This window comes from Mycetomoellerius zeteki, unplaced genomic scaffold (genome assembly GCF_001594055.1).
Source record: "Mycetomoellerius zeteki isolate Tzet28-1 unplaced genomic scaffold, Tzet1.0 scaffold1104, whole genome shotgun sequence".
Classification (NCBI taxonomy): Eukaryota; Metazoa; Arthropoda; class Insecta; order Hymenoptera; family Formicidae; genus Mycetomoellerius; species Mycetomoellerius zeteki.
The window spans coordinates 24645-43532 of NW_017256023.1; the positions used below are offsets into that span (position 1 = coordinate 24645).

General features: G+C 33.2%; 3 protein-coding genes across 3 annotated transcripts; 1 reads left to right on the forward strand and 2 right to left on the reverse strand.

Moving 5' to 3' along the window:
- Nucleotides 1–2200: 2200 nt before the first annotated feature.
- On the reverse strand, nucleotides 2201–8940 carry LOC108726212 (uncharacterized). Its single transcript, XM_018453657.1, is given in 9 exon segments — nucleotides 2201–2971; nucleotides 3243–3386; nucleotides 3467–4008; nucleotides 4011–4295; nucleotides 4950–5122; nucleotides 5124–6584; nucleotides 6586–8179; nucleotides 8375–8691; nucleotides 8900–8940. Coding segments are annotated over 8 exon segments (4677 nt in total). The 5' UTR covers nucleotides 8628–8691; nucleotides 8900–8940; the 3' UTR covers nucleotides 2201–2746.
- A 744-nt stretch (nucleotides 8941–9684) lies between these two features.
- Nucleotides 9685–11838, reverse strand: Rpp30 (ribonuclease P protein subunit Rpp30). Its single transcript, XM_018453600.1, has 7 exons — nucleotides 11385–11838; nucleotides 11102–11310; nucleotides 10573–10641; nucleotides 10274–10474; nucleotides 10056–10123; nucleotides 9872–9951; nucleotides 9685–9794 (listed from the first exon to the last, which is right to left on the reverse strand). The coding sequence occupies exons 1-7, from the start codon at nucleotides 11491–11493 to the stop codon at nucleotides 9685–9687; spliced, it is 846 nt and encodes a 281-aa protein (XP_018309102.1). The 5' UTR covers nucleotides 11494–11838.
- Nucleotides 11839–12483: 645 nt separating this feature from the next.
- On the forward strand, nucleotides 12484–14867 carry LOC108726158 (uncharacterized). Its single transcript, XM_018453560.1, has 3 exons — nucleotides 12484–12534; nucleotides 13182–13573; nucleotides 14528–14867. The coding sequence occupies exons 1-3, from the start codon at nucleotides 12484–12486 to the stop codon at nucleotides 14865–14867; spliced, it is 783 nt and encodes a 260-aa protein (XP_018309062.1).
- Nucleotides 14868–18888: the final 4021 nt, after the last annotated feature.

Sequence of the window (18888 nt, forward strand, 5' to 3'; positions counted from 1 at the left end):
TAGAATGATAAACAGGGTTGGTAAAAAACATGTTTTAAAGGTGTTTTAAACAGCACCGATTGTTGCGGAAAATTTTTAGAAATGTTTCAGTCTTTCACATCTCATGTGCAACAATTCTGAAAGTATTCTGCAATATGTTATATGAAATGGTTAAACAGAAATGTTTCTAAAATCTATCATATACAATAAATTGAAAATCATATTTAAACAGAACAAAAAATCATCATGATGTTAAAATGGCTCCAAAATGTTTAAGTCATTTTTTGATCAATCACGATTCAGTTTAATGTCATTTTGATGTTATCGTGAGTTGTTCTACTTTAATTTCGAAAAACTTTTGTATATAAATAATGATATTGTGTGGAAACTGCAGGTGTAAGTGACTTTCTATTTTTCTAATAATGATTATGTATATATGTGTTTATACATATAATGTGATTAATTAATCAAAATAGTTGGCAATATAATTATCATTTTTGAGAAATACTTTAAATTTATTTCAGTAAGTTTGTAATCTGTAAACAGATTACAAAACTCTTAATAAATTTTAAGTACTTCAGAAATGATATTTCAATATATATATTTAATTGATACTTAAATAATATTTAAATTTATTACGTCGACATAAATTTAAATATTATTTAAGTAAATTTAAATATTATTTAAGTATCAATTAAGTATATATTTAAATATCATTTTTGATGTATTAAAAATAGCTGAAAACTTTTTGGTAATATTTCAAAAAAATTGCAGAGTCTTTCTGTAACATTTCATCAATCTTTCAACAAGGGATGCGTTCCGAGTCACACATGAAGCGCATGATGTATATCGGTGTATCCTTTTTTATTAATTGATAAACAATAAAAACAAATGATGCATCATGCGCTTCATGCGTAACTCAGAACGCACTCAAGATTTTATGTGCGAGAATCGCGGACATTTTGTTATTTCAGAGCTGTCTCAGAAATTTTGCAGACATATTTCGCAATTTTTATGAAATGTTTCACTTTTCAATTGAAATATTTACGCACTCAAGATTTTATGTGCGAGAATCGCGGACATTTTGTTATTTCAGAGCTGTCTCAGAAATTTTGCAGACATATTTCGCAATTTTTATGAAATGTTTCACTTTTCAATTGAAATATTTCTGAAAACTTTCGGTGCTGTATGGGAATTAATTGATGTTTTTAATATGTTTTAAATGTTTTTATTACTGTTTAAAGCATATTTGAAGCGTATTAAAAACATTTAAAATTAAGAAGAAACACAATATCTTAAAAAAAATATTTATAGTGTGTGTCTTTGCCAATATTAATCTTTATCAACATTAGTCTTTATCACTGATAAAAGAAAATTTGACCACAAAGTTTTGTGTTTAATAAAATATTAGTATATGGGTATATTTACAAAAAAAAACAAACTATTATTACAGTTAAATCTTATTATAAATATAATACCAAAAATAATAATTAACATTTAAAATAGGTATTTTTAGCTTTGATGCAAGCTTCAAAGCTTTTCGGGAATGCATCACAATGGTTGTGCATCGTTTCGTGAATAAATTCTCCCAGGTAGTCAATAAAGCAATCTTCACTAACCGATGAAAATCTTTTGATGCAGAATCTTTTTGGTATTTGGCTGCTTTCCTTTTAAGAGACACAGTTGACACAAATGTCGTTCTGTATATCTTTATTATTCATTGAATTATGAAGCCAAGAAGGATGAGGAATAACGAAAGCAGCCTTAATAAAATGTAATTAACTCGAGTTTGTTTTTTTTTTTAAATATACATTGATTACTACTACAGACTTCTATATTAGGTTACTATATAATAATTTGATAAATACAAAACTTTGTGATCAAACTTTCTTAATTGCTTGGACATATCATTGTTAATAAAAAAAATGACACAAATAAAATAATTGGCATTTTTGAAATAATTAAAAGAAAATCGACTCAAAAATCTTTAAGCTTCGACTCTGTATGTGTCAATCCGTGTCTCTTCAGCTTCATTACTTGAATCTCGAATCTCGAAAACGAACTGCTGAGCTTCGTGAAGTAAAATCTGTATAATACTTTCAATATTTTGCTTTATATCTGTATAATACTTTCATTAATTTTATTTACACATTATGTAGTAAGATTGCAAACAAAAGACTTAGAACAAAATTTAGACAATAATATTAATTCAGACTGGTCAGCAAAATATATTTTATGATTCATATCACTCTGATCTAACGATATAACTGATTTAACTTCAATGCTGAACACGAGCATCGAAGTTAAAAGATCGAATTGTTTTATAAGTAATAGCCGTAACAATGAACGTGGAAATTACATATTATATCGCTGATACTTTGCTATCGCACACTACTTTCTTTTTCATATAAAAATAAATTCGATACTGTCCGACGATTGTTCGTATTTAATACAGTTTTTCTTCCTTTACTAAGATATCGCTACAAAATTGAGATTGTTATCAGCAGACGGAACACACGCGCATTTTCCATAGTTAATAAAACCATTCGGAGAAAAAAAATTAAACGAGTAGTTTATAGCCATCGGACAGCGATTCCGATCTTCGAGAATGGAAAAAAGAAAACACCTATGGCATCATTAATTGTACAAAATGGCTCGTGACTAGAAGAAGTTTTTACGCACAATATTCTGTAAAGAACATTATTTTCGCTAATAGTTTTGCTGCAATAATTTAATTTAGAGTTTTCATTTCGATGAAAAGCAACAGTCAGTAGAGCGAAGAATCCTCCGCGATAATCGATATACTTTTCTTCGTGCTATCGTAACGTCCGGCGATCAATTTCTGTCCAGATGTCTTAAATCGCAGCATAGATGAATCTTCTCCTGGACTGCCGGTAATATTGTCAAAATCCAAATTACCGAAATGTTCTTCGAGTAAGTCCTCCAACTTCTTTGAGAGCACCTCAATCTTCTTCATTTGTTCATCATCGTGCTGCAAAAAAACATTTATTTTCTGAGACTCTAATTGAAATCTATGGGAATTAAGTAAAATCGAGAAAAATTCGCCTTTCAAAATTAAATTTCTTTTTAAAAATTCAAATATTAAATTCAATCTAGTTTTGAAAATTAAATGATGCAATTTCAGGCATTGATTTATTGCATCATATGATTTTTATATAATAATTACACATCATTCTTATCATGTGATTTGTATTAAGGAAATAAATGGGATACAAAAAAATTGTCTATTTTTAACTACAAACCTGATGATCTACTTTCGCGTTGTTAATAATACGACGAAAATCTTGTACAGCGTGTTCGATTTTATGATAAATCCGATTTTTCAGCTTGTACTCGATAAGCTCAAGAAATATCGGACTCTTAACAATCTTGCAGTAATCTTCCATCTGAAAATTAAAAAAATTATTTCATCAAATATTATATATATTTTTATATTTTTTTTTCTTTCTCTCTCTTTGAAACTAACTATTAATGCGGATGAAAACTGGCCGTCCTTATTGTCGTACGAGAGTGTATATTTGATAATCTTCGCCTCGTCCATCTGCCAGATAGTTCGATGAATCGTCTCTAACTTATTGAATATCAGAGGACTGAGGCTCTGTTTTCTCCTGGAACTGCACCACACCGTCCAGCCACGGTCGCCCGATTTGCTGGCACACTTGCCTTCCAAATGTTCCAAGTCCTTCTTCTTCCTATGATTTGTTTTCATGGTAGTTAACATATTATTTACCTTGACAGTGCCGACTTTCATGCACGATCCTTCCTCCAATTGCAGATCGTTGCTATCCGCATTTTTCATCGTTTTCTTGTCGGCCGATTTTCGTGATTTGTGTAGAAGTTGATAGGATTGTACGGGGTCGTTCCTCTGACACTTGCGGCCAGGAATTGGTATTACGGTGGTTACCGATGAATTAGTCGCGCACGACTTCAACGGCTCTTTCTTTTCAAGGTGTAGGTTGTTTGTTTTCATGGATCTTCGTACCGTTTCAGAATACGTGGCTCTTCCATTGTCGACGTTTCGTCGTTCTTCGCGAAAGAACTAGAAACATGCTCACGAGAGAGGATCGCTGGATATTCGCTATCGATGATTGTCGCATGAGTTTTTGTATCTGCATCCGCGGTTAACGACGATGTGAGCTGATCCGGTTTTACGTCAATTTCCGAGCTATTCGAAGACTCTAAACTTCGTCGATCTACGTCGTCCTTATGTCGCTTCTGCTTGCCGACGATACTCGCGTTATTGAGAGTCCTGATCAGCCAGGAATCCGTTTTCACGTTGGTCTTGATGCCGAGAGCTGTTGAACATGCTTTTTAGAAAAGGATTGTTTTGCTTATTACTAGGTACCACCTGCAAAAAGATCGCGAGACATTTTTAAGTAGTTTCGATAATCCGGGTAACGAAATACACGTAAAATCCTCGCGAGAAGGTTTATTATTTCAATATAATGCTTTACTCTTTATTCTAATAAAGTATAGTGTTAATTAATTCTTTCTCTGGCAAAATCTTTTCTCAGAATTTTAATATGAATTGGAACTTTTTTTAGAAAAGTTTCTACGTTTTTCTTGGAATTTTTTATATATGTGAATTCTGAAATATTCAAAGATTTCTTAGATCTTTTTAATTTCTCAAAAAGTAAACTTAAATTTTTTTTGATTTGATAAGATTTTATCAGAAAATTACAGAAATAAGAAATCTTAAAAATCTTAGAATATTTCACTGAAATGTATAAAGAATTCTAGATAAGATGTGTAGACTTTGTCAGCACTTCTGAAAAGTTCCAATTTGTATAAAAAAGTGAGAAATTTTCTTCAAAGTTACAAAATTATTCAAAAATTTGGAAATTTATATAATTTTAAAAATACATTGTATGAAAAATTCAGAGAAAAATTTTCACCAGAATTATCTAAAAAATATATTAAGAAAAAAAATATTTTATAAAGTTCTTTACCATTCTCATCCTCGCGCGACTGAGACACTGAAACTACACTCATGCTAGGCGATAATCTACACGTGGACTCCGAATCATCCTCTGAGGCTTCATAGGAAGACGCACAGTCAGCGTTATCATCCTTCAACGATTTTGGATCACTCTGCTGCGACACGATTGTCAATACTTCAGCAGGAATCTTCCTTCTCGCTGTTACTATCGTTGTAATCGATGTTTTTAGACGTATTACCACAATCCTTTACGTTAAGGGCTTCAAGAAGTATCTCAGCCGAGGCGCACGCTGCTTTCCAGGTGACGTCCTGACGAGTATCCTGGGACAGAGATTCTGTGCGTTTCAAGATTCTAGGTGAACTCTCAAGATTGAACAGAGGCACGGGTAACTGCGAAGCTGGTGGGAACGAAGTCTTTATCAGCGTGGTGTTGCCGATGTTGGTGGACAAGGTTGACGCGTTCGCGTGAGATAGAGGCGTCGATGATGCTATCGGTACACTTTTTCCATTATTACCACACACACTGTGATGACTGCTCGCGTGTACATTGCGAGACGCGCTGTTGCTTGATCGACGATTGGGTCTTCTCTGATGTCTCTTTTTCGGTACGTTGTAGCTGCCCGGTTTCATGTACACTCGCACGTCCTCAGAGCTGTCATACTCTTCAGGCGCTTGTTGCACGTGGAAACGATTTCCGATAAAGTTGCCAGCAGCCCAAGGTGTGCTCTGGATATTCGGCAGATTTTGCAATGCCTGGAACTGCCGATTTGCGTCAAACTGCGGTTGCTTGGCTATAATCATCGAGTATTTGGGCATCTCCTGAATAAATAATCGCGGTACCGAGTTCTCGGCCGTTTTTGGCTCCTCAAAGGTCGACTTGGCCTCTGGAGGCTGTGCGTTTCGCATGCTGGCGAACCAGGCCGACAAGTTGGCTGCCATTTCCTCGGACTCCTTGTCAAATGTCCGTGGCTCGATCTGACTAAGCAGGGTCACCTTATTTCTAGGTACAGCCGGGAGTTCTAGTTGCTCAGTTTGCGATTTGACATAAACCGGATTGATATTTGCGTTTTTAACTCCGTAAACCGGTTCGGTGTTATTGCTGCTTCTCGAATTGATATCGGTATTAGGATAAAGCCCGAAAGAGGGATAATTAACTCTACACGTTGGGATTCCCGAATTGGGAGTAGAATACGAAGAGTCTGAATGACTGGATAAAGGAAACGTGAAGGATAAACAATTCCGCGCATACAGTCCGCTGTAGCTCATAGGAGCGTTCGTTGCTGGATGTTGAGGCCGGACGGATTCGATGTTATCGATCAATGTCGTAAGCTTATCTTCCGTCGTGTAATCGTGTCTTCTATCTATCGTTACGTCCGCGCTGCTTTCCATTATTTTGTTTCTCAGCTGGCAGAATTCGGCGTTCAGCGATTTCTGAGTGAAATCAAATTTCTTGGATGATGGTGCGTCTTTCGTGCGAAGTTTATGACTTCCTAGGTTGCCGATGTCAGAATGACACACGGAGACGTTCGGCATAGACTTTGTGGTGTTAATCATGGACGATAAATTCTCAGTAATCGTCCATTTGCTCCGCAATTTGCTTTCTTTAGAATTCGTCGATTGTTGTTCCTATCGTTGGTAACGATGTCGATGTCGTGCTGCATGGTTTTTCCAGCGAAGATTTTCCAAGATTTTGTTGAGAAAGAGAGCTCGAAGACAGTGGGACGAAAAGATTGTAGATCGTATAAAGCGACACGTCGCCTGGAAATGACGATGTCATGTTGCGTTTCTGGTCCATCACCTCTTTGTTTTCTCCGAACTTCTGAAAAGTCCGCACTATTTGCTTCAGTAATTCGCACGTGCTCTCTTCCCATGTTTGGAAGCGCGCGATCAACTCAGGATCTAATCTGTCCAACAAATTGGGAAAATGCTGTTTGTTCAGATAGTTATCAAGGCTCAGCCATCCATTGCTAATGCGTAGAAGAGCGTTTATGAGATCGTCGGCAAAAACTCGATCCCCCGCAAAGACCGGGATGCAAGTCGAGGATTTCGTGATCGCCGTCCTGGTGGCAGATGACAGACAAGTTAACCAGCTCCGTTTAGAATCCGTTTGCAAATCTTCAGAATCGAGAACACTTTCAGCCTGCGTGCATCCCCAGTAAGCTGTTTTTCGAATCAGCTCTGGATACTGCGATCTGTCGACGTTCGAATCGTCCGTTTGAACGCCTATCGACCTTCTGTTTTCGTACTCGGAGCAGAAATCTATAAACCAGTTCGTCTTATTAGACATATTGTCGCCTGCACCGTTAAACAACGTAGAATCAATCTTGTTGCCAAGCTTCGATTCCTCCTTGCCTAAATCGTTCGAAGACGTGGTGTTACACAGAGCGGAGACCATCTTCTCAGCTTCGATGGTAAAGTCAAAGCTATTCGAAGACTCATCAGAGTAATGTTCCTCGTCCGTCTTCGCGACGACAGAGAGAGATTTCTGCAAAGTACCCTCGACAGACTCGAGGTTCCTGTTATTTCCTGCGACAGTTTGCGCGTCGTTCTTGGAAAACATCTCGGTTTGGGAAGGCCAGCCATTCTCGCTCTGACCGGTTTGAACGATTTGAGACTCGCAGGCGCTCGATGTCTTGTCTGCGTTATGTTTGAACGGTGCGAAATCCAACGTGGATGAAGGCTTGTCTCCTCGCGGTGGTGCAAGCATTAAACCAACAGGCGGATTCGAGAAGAGTGGAGAGGACTGCACTGTTACTGGAAATTGATTGTTGTTGAAGCTAGCTAGGCCGGTGTAAGGATTGAGATTGGCAAGCGGAAAGGACGAGTTGCTGTTGACGGTTTGCAGACTGCAAGTATTTGTGGCCGAGATATTATAGTAGGAATTCTGCATCGGATGCTGTTGCTGCTGCTGTTGCTGTTGCTGAATGTTCTGTCGATCTTGGATGAGACAGAGAGTCTGCATATCGGGCGGCTTAAAATTGAAGGGCTGCGGTAACAGATGCGTCACTCCAGAATTGTTACTGTAATGCTCGTTGTGCAATGGTCCAGCATGGGTGAACGTGGATGATGCTACTAAAAAGGATGTGGTCGACGGAGGGATCGATGCAACGCTGGTGGACGGTTGATCGAAAAGTACTACAGGTTTTGGATTGTACGAGAGTTGCTGTTGCTGTTGCTGCTGCTGACAGTATTGCTGACCGCGGGACGGCTTGTTCTTGGCGTGCCATCGGTTGTTTTTACCTGCATTCGCGCAGAATATTTTAATTATCATTCTCGATTTACATAACATCGTTAAAGTTTGCAATTTTTTTATTACTTTCAAAATGCCGTTTTATTACTGAGAGACTGTTTTATGAAACAGAATTGAAAAGAATGGAGAAAGAAGGAACTGATTTATATACGAGATTAATTCGAACTACAGTCTATCTTTCAGACCTTGAAGTTGTAAATGGGCGGAATTCGATGAAATAACGTGAGACTGAACGCTTGGATAAACGCACGAAGGATGAAGTGCTGTTCCACACGGTTGAAGAGTCACCATTGGGCTACTGACGGGAGCATATAGAATTTGTTGTTGCTGCTGCTGTTGATGATGATAAATGGACGACGTTGTCGATGGGCTTGGGATCGAGGATGACTTGAGATGATGTACGGACGATCGATTTGAACGCGCGGCCGTCGGGCGCATGATCCGTTTGGTCCTTAAATCAAAATTGAATCCTCCACCGTCTCCGAGTCGATGTTAGCAGCTTCTATTAAACGACAGAATCTGTCATGTTATCGATATCGCAATGTAATTATCTGAGATATTTATCACGAATTATTCAATCTTCTAGAAGCTATCTAGAAGCAATTGGTTACGTTCTTCGCATTCACACGTCAAATTATATCACTTCGTTATATTAACTTCGCGTCGATATTGTATTATATATTTAACTTTGTGAAAAAATAATTATTTACTTGAATAAGGCCATAACGCTGTTGTGATAATATATATTGCCACCAAAATACATCACATTAAATGTAATAAAGTTAAGATAATGATAATTAAAAAATCCTTATATATATTTTTTTGAACTCATAGTGATAGTCGTTTATCTAATCGAGATGAACATAGCCGCTATACCAGCTGTTGATTGAAGTTCATTTAACTTCTTATTGAAAAGAGAATTTTACAAATTTATAAAAAAAATTATTTTTATTCTACAATGTTTTAAATAAACAAATAGTTAACATATAAAATAATACTCTATAATCTAATATACTATTTTACGGTAATATCGATTCTCGGTAAGAGTAGCATACTGTAAGATATGTTAGATTATTATGAATAATCAAAACAATTTTTGTTATTTAAAAAAGATAAATCGTAATAAGAATCCAAAACAAATGTTATATAATTTAATATTGTTAACGTTTTATCATTTCATAAACGGTAGGATAAGCATACATGTACGATGTCCCACAAGAAAAGTACAAAACAGACTAACAGATGGCTCTTCCAGGTAAATTTCGTGCAATTCTAAAAAACGATCGAAAACTCGGCAAATAGTTGCGATATGCATAAATGCTACTGTGTACATACAAGAATCACGAAATAGAACTTAGGTAATGTATAAATTTATATAAATATAATTTATTTAAAAAAAATATGTTATTAGCCTGTTAAAAATATTTGATAGAATTTTTTAAATTTTTAATTAAATAGAATTTTTTATTAAATAGAATATAAAAGTTAAATTTTTTTAATTTAGAGACTTTTTTCTTCGCTTCTTTTCTGTTTCTTCGTCCTCATCTACACTCGATTTTTTTGCAATCTCTATCGTAAACACTGACTTGCCAAATATTCGTTTTTCTGAAATACATAAAATAATAAATCTTTTTGATTCAGTTTCGTGCAAAATGTGAACTTAATAAATTACGATGACTTACTTGCTTTTAAAAGAAAAAGTTGACATTCGTTTAATACAATTGATTTTATTTTATCTCGTTTTAAACCCAACACAGATCCACTATGCACCATAATAAAAATTGAATAATTATGGATAATATAGTCTATGCAACGCTTTTATGTATAATTTTGTCAATAATTTTTTACATAAATTTCAAAGGATACAGATTTATAATATCATAAGGACTCCTGATTAAATTCCTATTGTTTGCACCACTGGATATAATTATATTCTACACATAAAAATAGATTGACTTAACATATTGATAAAATAACCGTATTTAAAACAGTATTATTTACTACAGCAGTGAAGTAAAATTGACTTAAATGAGAATTTAATATCTATATGTATCCAATGCATATTATAATAACTATATACATACCATGCTTACGCGGCACATTTGTAATTGATAAGAACGATGAAGAGCCGCTACGCGTGTTTCTGGTCTCAAAAGATCTACGTACTGTATTTCAAAGTACAGATCTCTTGCTATTGCCTGCCGATATACTTTTCGATTTATTTTTATGCCAGAAATTTCTGGCTTTATCGTAATGAGATCTACTTTTACGGTTTGACAAGCAAACTAAAAAAAAAATAAAGAGAAGAGATAAGTTCAATATAAATATATTTAATATAAATGGTTAATATAAATAAAAAAGAAATAAATTCAATATAACCAACCTCCAACATATCTTGCTTGGTTGGGACAAGAGCATATATATCATATTTTCTCAAATTTGGACATTGTGCCTATAATAAAAGAATTATATTTAAAAAAATACAATATATTTTATTACTTCAATAGATGAACCTTCTATTTTGAAAATTATGTAACATACCTTCGTAACGTTTGTTTTTGATAGACACCTTATAAAAATGTATCTTAATCTTTAAGTAGGTAGATGGGGTGCTCAGAACATTCCAAACAAATTTTATTTTTAGTTATATTTTTTAATAGTATAGAGCTAAATTTAAATTATTTATACTCTTTTATGAGAAATATAAAATTAATGAATTTTAAGACTTTTGGGCAATACTTTTTATTTTTCTTTTTCAGAATAAAGTTTTTAAGATAGCTATGCATGAAGAGCTCATCTACTTACTTAAGTTAATATATTAATACTTTACTTGAACTATGTTAAAATTTAAGTTACTCTTTCTCAAAACAAAAGGTTTCACAATATAAATTTTATAATATAAAACTATATACCAATGTATGCGCTTTTATAGAACTTGAACAAATAAATGTTAGCCTATTAAGTATACTCAGTTTTCCTTTCCATTTTTCATTCAGTTTTGAAACATCAATTGGATCGGGTACCACACTTGTTATTTGTTTAGTCTCATCCTTCTTTTTCTTATCACTATCCATGGCACTCTCATTTACAGTTTGATTTAATGCCACTGTTCTATAACCCACTAAAACCAAATAAATTCATAAGATAACAAAAATACAATTAATTTCTTATCTTTTATTTTCACACTTAACTTACTTTCATATAATCTCAATAAAATATCATTCAAATTATCTATCCCTCCTTCCGGTACATTTACACACAAGTCAAAAAAGCCTTTATTTAATTTGAAGGATTCCATTTTCATAAAAGCTATCAATATATATAATTACAATATCTACAAATAATCTAAAACAAGCGTGACGAGCAGAAGAAAATCCAGTGTCGTAATAAGTAGACTCCAATGTTATAAAGAATTTTTATAGTAAAATGCAAGAAATTCAATGTTTATAAAAGCATTCAATGAACACTGCACGTGCTACACGTGTTGCACACTTCTTCTTATTGTGTGCTGCATCTTAGACGTCTTTCTGAATATATTAAAACAATCGATACTCGTTAATCATCACTTCGACAAATAAAATCTCAGTATTACAACAAACTAAAGAAAACCATGTAACAATTCGACTACGCGGAATCGTATCTAACAAGTCAGCTGTTCCGGCTGTTCGCAGCAGACCACAACCAGCAGTTCGCAGCTGTGTGGACTTCCGCCATATTGCTGAGTCATCAGACACATGCGTCGATCAATGCTAAATAAGCGCGCGCGATTTAGATTTTGTTGTAATTTGAAAATAGGAAACGTGTTCGACAAACGGAAATTTCCTTAAAAAAGCATAACTATAAAATAAATTTATGGATAAAAATGGAATACGAGAAGGATTATAGAGAACTGACGTCGAAGTTATTAAGACGTCATTCCATGCAGATCAGATAAAAAACGTAGCAAGGATTAATCATCACGCAAATGATTGATTTGACAAAACTACGTTTTATTCCCGACATTCTGGATGATTATTAATCGGAAGTTGTATAGCACGCCTTGGGAAAAAATGAGTCCTTGTTTTGTTTATATGCGAATTTTTAATTGCCGAAATATGAATTACCTTCGCTATCGTATCTTCGAAGGCCGAATGCGCTATTTTGAATAAAGAATAATTTGCATAGAGAATAATAATTTGGTATGTGTACTTGAACTGAGAACTTCGAGAACTATATAAAGACCGAGTTCATATTCCATGACTTAATACAATCCGAAGTAACTTTGTTAGTTGAAGCTACTAAATTAGACTTGATTATGGTATTTAAATTAGGACTCGTCATAATGATTATCCTCGCAAGTAGTGTAGTACGTATTAAATTTTTTTGTAGCACAAACATACTAAAAATTTTAGTAGAAAGTACACAGCTTCGTCATTAACGTTAAACAATTAAATTTGAATTAGAATAAAATTTACGCTTCAAATTATGCAAGAATAAGATTACTCCTCTTTTTAATTTCGATTCTAATTTAAAATTGGGAAAGAAGAAAATTCATTAATTAAATCTCGGTTTATAATTAAAACATGTCAGTGCTCCAATATTTTTTAAAGGAACGTTAATTAAAGCTCATAGTTTAAAAATATCAGTGCATTAATATTAAAAAAAAATCATTAGATCTTAGCTTATAGTTAAAAAAATGCTTTGATATTACAAAAAAACATTTATAGATTAAAAAATTATTTGAATTAAAGAATATATCCCTAAAACTCTGTAAAAGCACAACAGCTAATTAAATTAGAGCAAGGTGATATAATTTCGAACGTGGTACAATTATAAATGAAATAAAATAATCTAAATTTAGAGGTTCAAGTTTAGTAACTCTGATCTGATTGTATGGAGGATACTGAAAAGCATCAAATAAGATAAAATCAAACTTGAACTTCGAAAATTGGATTCAAATTTTATTTCGTTCAGAATTGTACCATGTTTAAAAAATTGTTATCCTATTTATAGGCGCACAAGGGATATTCGTATGTGCGTCCAAACGAGCAACTATTTTACAATCGTGGATACGGTTATGAAGATCTATGTTATCAGTGGTCGAATAACGATGGAATCTCCGATGTAACCGGGAAAAATTTTCCGATCTTCTACCGAATTCCGTGGACACGATTCATATGCGAACGGAAACAACCGGGCTATTACGCCGACCCTGAGGCCGATTGCCAAGCATATCACCTCTGCCAACGCGGCGGTCATAAGGACTCGTTCCTTTGTCCGAACGGCACGTTATTTAATCAGGAGAGACTGGTCTGCACGTGGTGGTACACTGTGGATTGCTCCCGCGCGCAAAGTTTCTACTCCATTAACGAGGCGATTGCAAAAGCAATGAAGGAAGCTGATAGGTGAGCATGTATTACATAACGAATTGTTCAAAATACATACTGTGTACTGTGCGTCCATATTCGCATATGATTATATAATCGGCATCTCCTTATCTCCCATAATTTAAACACAAAAAAATGTTATAGCAATATTTTAACATTCCCGCTGAGTTACCTCATAATAAAATGGAGCAATAAATAAGTCATACGTCCCGTTAATTATAAAATATGCTACTTTCATTCGTACAGAAAAGCAATGAAACAGACTCGGACTCCTCTGCTTTCAGTTGCGAAGTGGTGTTTAAAAATCCGATGGATGTAACATCAATACGGTAATACCGTGTTGATATGATGTAAATTTTGCACCCATGCATATATTAATTTTACTTTCTCCGTGCTTAGTATAAAATTTGCTTTGAACATTCATGGGATTTTTATATATTTAATTTTTGCATATGTCTATTTTTTATATCTCATACGTTTAACATCACTAGTCGATCGATTAATTTTGACACTTGATCACATTAACTTTGATAACTCAAATTTATGAGGCTATAATTTTATATTTTAACGACCTATCATTTTATTTTTGGACACCTAATTTAACGACCTACCATTTGACTATGCATTTTACTTTATATGACAATAGTTTACCGGATTTTTTTAAGTAATTTTATAATTTACTCGACGTATGTAATTACTGTTTAATAATTGTACTAAAGAGGACTCAAAACTAAAGGTCGAAACGTTTACATTTTCTTAATTTATATCTTTAGACAATAAATTTTATGTACATACACGTCCATTCAGTGTTGACTTGTATTGGCATTTTTGTATTTCATTTATATCTAATCTTTGTATCTATCTTTATGACCTTGTATTATTAGATTTATTCATAGACATATATTCTATTAATCACTAATCTTTATTCATAATTTTATAAATTCACTAATCGTTATTCATTCTTTTACAAAGACGTATTAGAATAGCTGCTGAAAAGAAGCAGTCTTGGAGTTATCAGCGTGAATTTAACGTTGAGAATAGATCCTGGAATAAGAATTGTCAGAGTGAACGACGAGGGTGGAACAAAGACAGCACTTTAATTCATCGTAATCAAGATTCGGATTTCTCTAAGCAGTTTCCTTATGAAGCACGCATGACATCTGCGCGTCCTAAGTTTAAATCCTTGTTGAATCTTCGTTACGGTAATTCCCATTTGCCGAAATCAAATTACAAAGTCAGTACCGAATTTGGTAAGCAAGCGATTTCGCAACACCAACCAACCGTTTTACCTGTCCGTATGATTTGTAATTAACCGAATAGTGTTTCCATGTCACATTCATAATATTATTAACATATATTTTAAATAAATATTATTAATAAATTGTCTTACTAAAATAAATAATATAACATGTGATTTTTATTTTTCGCTATTTTTGGAAAATTTGTATCGTTTATATACATATATATGGGATATAATTGAAATTATCATTTTTTAAATTTAACAAAAAATATAATTATCTTGAAAATTACGTTTTAATGCTTAAAGAAATTATTATAAAGTCTAAGAAAAAAGAAAAGAGAGAATAGTTTAAATGATGAAACTACACAAAGCTTCAGCAATATGGTAAGGATTCTAGTTTCCCTAGCATTCTGTTGCCCCAGTTAACAGACTTACAATTAGAATCGTGTCTCACTAAGTTATGATCTTTATACTTGTTTCATATAATAAAAATCGTATGCACGAAACATAATTATCACACGATGTACTTTATCCAAGAGACAATATTTTTAGGATGTAGAAACGTCTTCTTCTAGACGTCCTTTGGAGATCTATGCTGTATGGAATATATTCAAAAATAATTGTGATTGATTGGAGGAGCACGAAAAAATGATAAATTATCTAAACAGATTTAGGTAATTTATAATTTTTTTATTTTCCTTCAATCAGTCACAATTATTCTCATAATAATTTATTATGAGAAAAAAAATTGTTACTCTTTTAATCTATCAATTATTGAGTATAAAATACATACATAAATAGCAAATACGAAATATAAAAATAAAGTTAAAACTTGTGACAGTGTTGTGTGTGTGTGTTGTAAGCACAGTTCTTCAATTTCGTAAAAACTAATGAGCTAAAAAAATTAATATTGAGAATGCTAAAGAGGTTCCCGTCTTATATTTCTCCTTATTCCTAAATGGATTTCTCCAACACGAGCAACCTACCTAATCCCCTTATATTTTTTGCAGTCGAGCTATATTCAAGACAACTTCGGCTTATAATATCACGATTTATGATCGAAGGAAGGGCTCTCGTCATCGATAAACGTGCGATGAATAAGCGATGGCGCAAACGCAGACACGGTTAGATGCTTCTCTACGTTGTCTTTGATATTTCCCGGATTATGAGAAAAAGGGGCAAACGCTAAGAGATTCACAAGAGGGGGCGTTTAGATCTTCTGAATCTATGTATATCTGTCCACTGCATCGCGTCGGTCGAGCACGGTCGAGCACCGATTCCGCCGTCACGATCGTTCGCACGAAGGTCAGTCGTGATTAACGAGGATGGGTGCGCATCTCACTACTTTAATATTCTCACGGATCGCGATCTGAATGCTCCTATTCATAGCTTTTGAACAGATGTAGATGTAGGAACGGACGTGCGTCAGTTATTGCACACCGATTACACGAAGTACTCGTACTGATATACCCATGCATCGATTCTCGCGTCAATGTGCAACCCGTGAAGAACATCAATCAAAAATCTGGATCTTAACGACCTTGATTAAATTTCTCGTTTTTTACGTACGGGAAATTGCGCACTAAGTCCTCGTTACCCGATCAGAAAGTAGTTTAAAAAATCTCTCATTAGGGACCAGCGAAATACAAAAAGAATATTTATGCGTATAAGAGAACTTATAATGGCGGCCAACATTTTTAACGTATAGCCGCTAAAGAGGGTTCTTATTTGCGCAAACTGTGTGAAGCAATATTAGCTTCTAAAGTTATGAAATATAAAATAAGCTAACAATAGCTAGGGGCTTCATTGAAATGTTCTTGATTATTACTATAGAAATGCTGTACTTTATTTGTAGCTTTTGCCGTAATAGTTAATCAATGTAGCAAAGCACATATTCAAAAAATTTTTACATTTCTCTTAATGACATATTTATTTATAGAAGAAAAAGATGACAAGGAAAAATGAATTGTTTCAAATAATAACGTGAAATATGTACAATGTATAAAACAAGCAGATATCTTAACACGCCAGATCTACTTTAGAAAAAGTAAAAGTTTAAAGAAAAATCTTGATTTCTTATATTTTTTAAGACTTTAAAGAAAAGTCTTCATTTTTTAAATAATTTTTAAGAATTCATCTTACGTATGGCTTATAGAAATTCTTCCTATAAGTTTACCAATTATCACATACTTCAATTATCTCAATCATCTTCCTTGTAGTTATTACAAAATTCAATCAACAGCTAATTATTGCTTCACATAATAATCCGGCAAATATCGTGATGATAAAGAAATATTACGAAAAGAATAAAGCGCACAAGAGAGAGATGACAAGGACAACTTGTCTTTCTTTTTGAATGATTTGTCACTGATGTAATGCAATTGTTGTGAAGAGAAACTATGAAGATTACTGATAATTCATACTTTCTCGCTTTGTTTGTCCTAATTTTCATGAAGTTTAATGTATTCTCAACATAGATATATTCAAATATTATAACTTGTTATATTGAAATCTTTTCTCACGATTATGTCGTAATCATAATTGTTTGAAGCATTAATGTGATCGATTTGTTGCAATGCATTACTTCAATATTATGTAATGCAGATCATTACCCTAATTTTTTTATCAATAAAAATTATTTATTGTTAGGACAAAATGCCTTAACCATTTCTTCTCACTTAAAAGATACCGTCGGATCGTGAGACAATTGTCGATGTTATATATATAATACAATAAGTAGATTCCGGGCATGTTTTACGAGGGAACCAAGTGCGGTGCGGGAAGCGCGATTGAAGTCTCGCGCTCGTGAGAACAAATTTGGTGTAATTATCGCGGAAGCATTGCGCCGTCTTGGAACAACGTTATATGAAAATTGTACTAATCGTATATATAGATTTCTTTCGCCGCATTTATAATATCATTTCAAAATAGATTAAACTATAAATTAGGAGAAATCATATCATATACATATTTTAAATTATTCATTTCGTTAATAAATGATGCACTAAAAATGACTGTTTAATACTAGAAGTATCAATTTTTTTTACTCACTAAAAAAAGAACAAAGTGAATAAATTATTACGAAAATAAAAAAAATAAAAAAACTATAAAATATTTTGTCAGTGTAAAAAATATAATTATTAAAAAGTAAAAAAATCTCAGAATCCTATCTCTTACACAAGAAACTTTTTACACTTAGATTAATATTATAGTATTAATCTGAAAAATAAAAATAATCAATAATGATTACTTCTAGTGTTAAATAACGTCGCTATCAAGGATATCTTCTTATATTTAAATGAAATTTTTAAGAATCTCTTTCTTTTTTTAGTTCTTTAGATATACGCTTTGAAATATTGCAGATCGTAAACATATTATATATATACGTGTGTTATTCATGGAAATAATTAGAAAAAATATTATAATTAATTTTCATATATTCATACATTCATTTCAATGTGAGAACTTATTCGTCATAGCGGCGAGTGACGAATGCATTGGATACTGCTATTATAATCGTAATCAGTTTTTTCTACCATACGTTATTTCCATGTTTATTCTAATTGCCGCAGATTCTATAAAAATTTCTTAAAATATTCATAAAATAGATGAATTCTAATACAATCAATCGTTAGACTTCATTAACGATTAGTTCTAGAGGAATGGATGATTTTGCAATGTGTAAACGATTATCGCAATCGTATTAAATCGCTGATGGATTTCAGCAGAAATGCTAATACGATTATATAGTCGCGTATAAGAGCCTTTCTATGTTGGATTAGGATTATTGATGGATATCGCAAGCTTTACTCATCAACCATCTTATGAAAATGAAGATACTTCTCTCCACAGTTTTTTTTTTCGAGGTTCAAAGTTTATTTCTTCTAAAGTTTTTCGAAATTATATTTATATAATTGCCACTTTTGCTCGGTAGATTTTCATTACTTATAATCTCGTAGTGCGACCATAGATATAACAGAATTGTTATTAAATTAATAGATATGAATATAATTTAATTTATAAATTTTCAATGTACTAAGAACCTCTTAGAGTTACAAGTGCAATTTTCAATGGAACTAAACTGGTTTTCTCA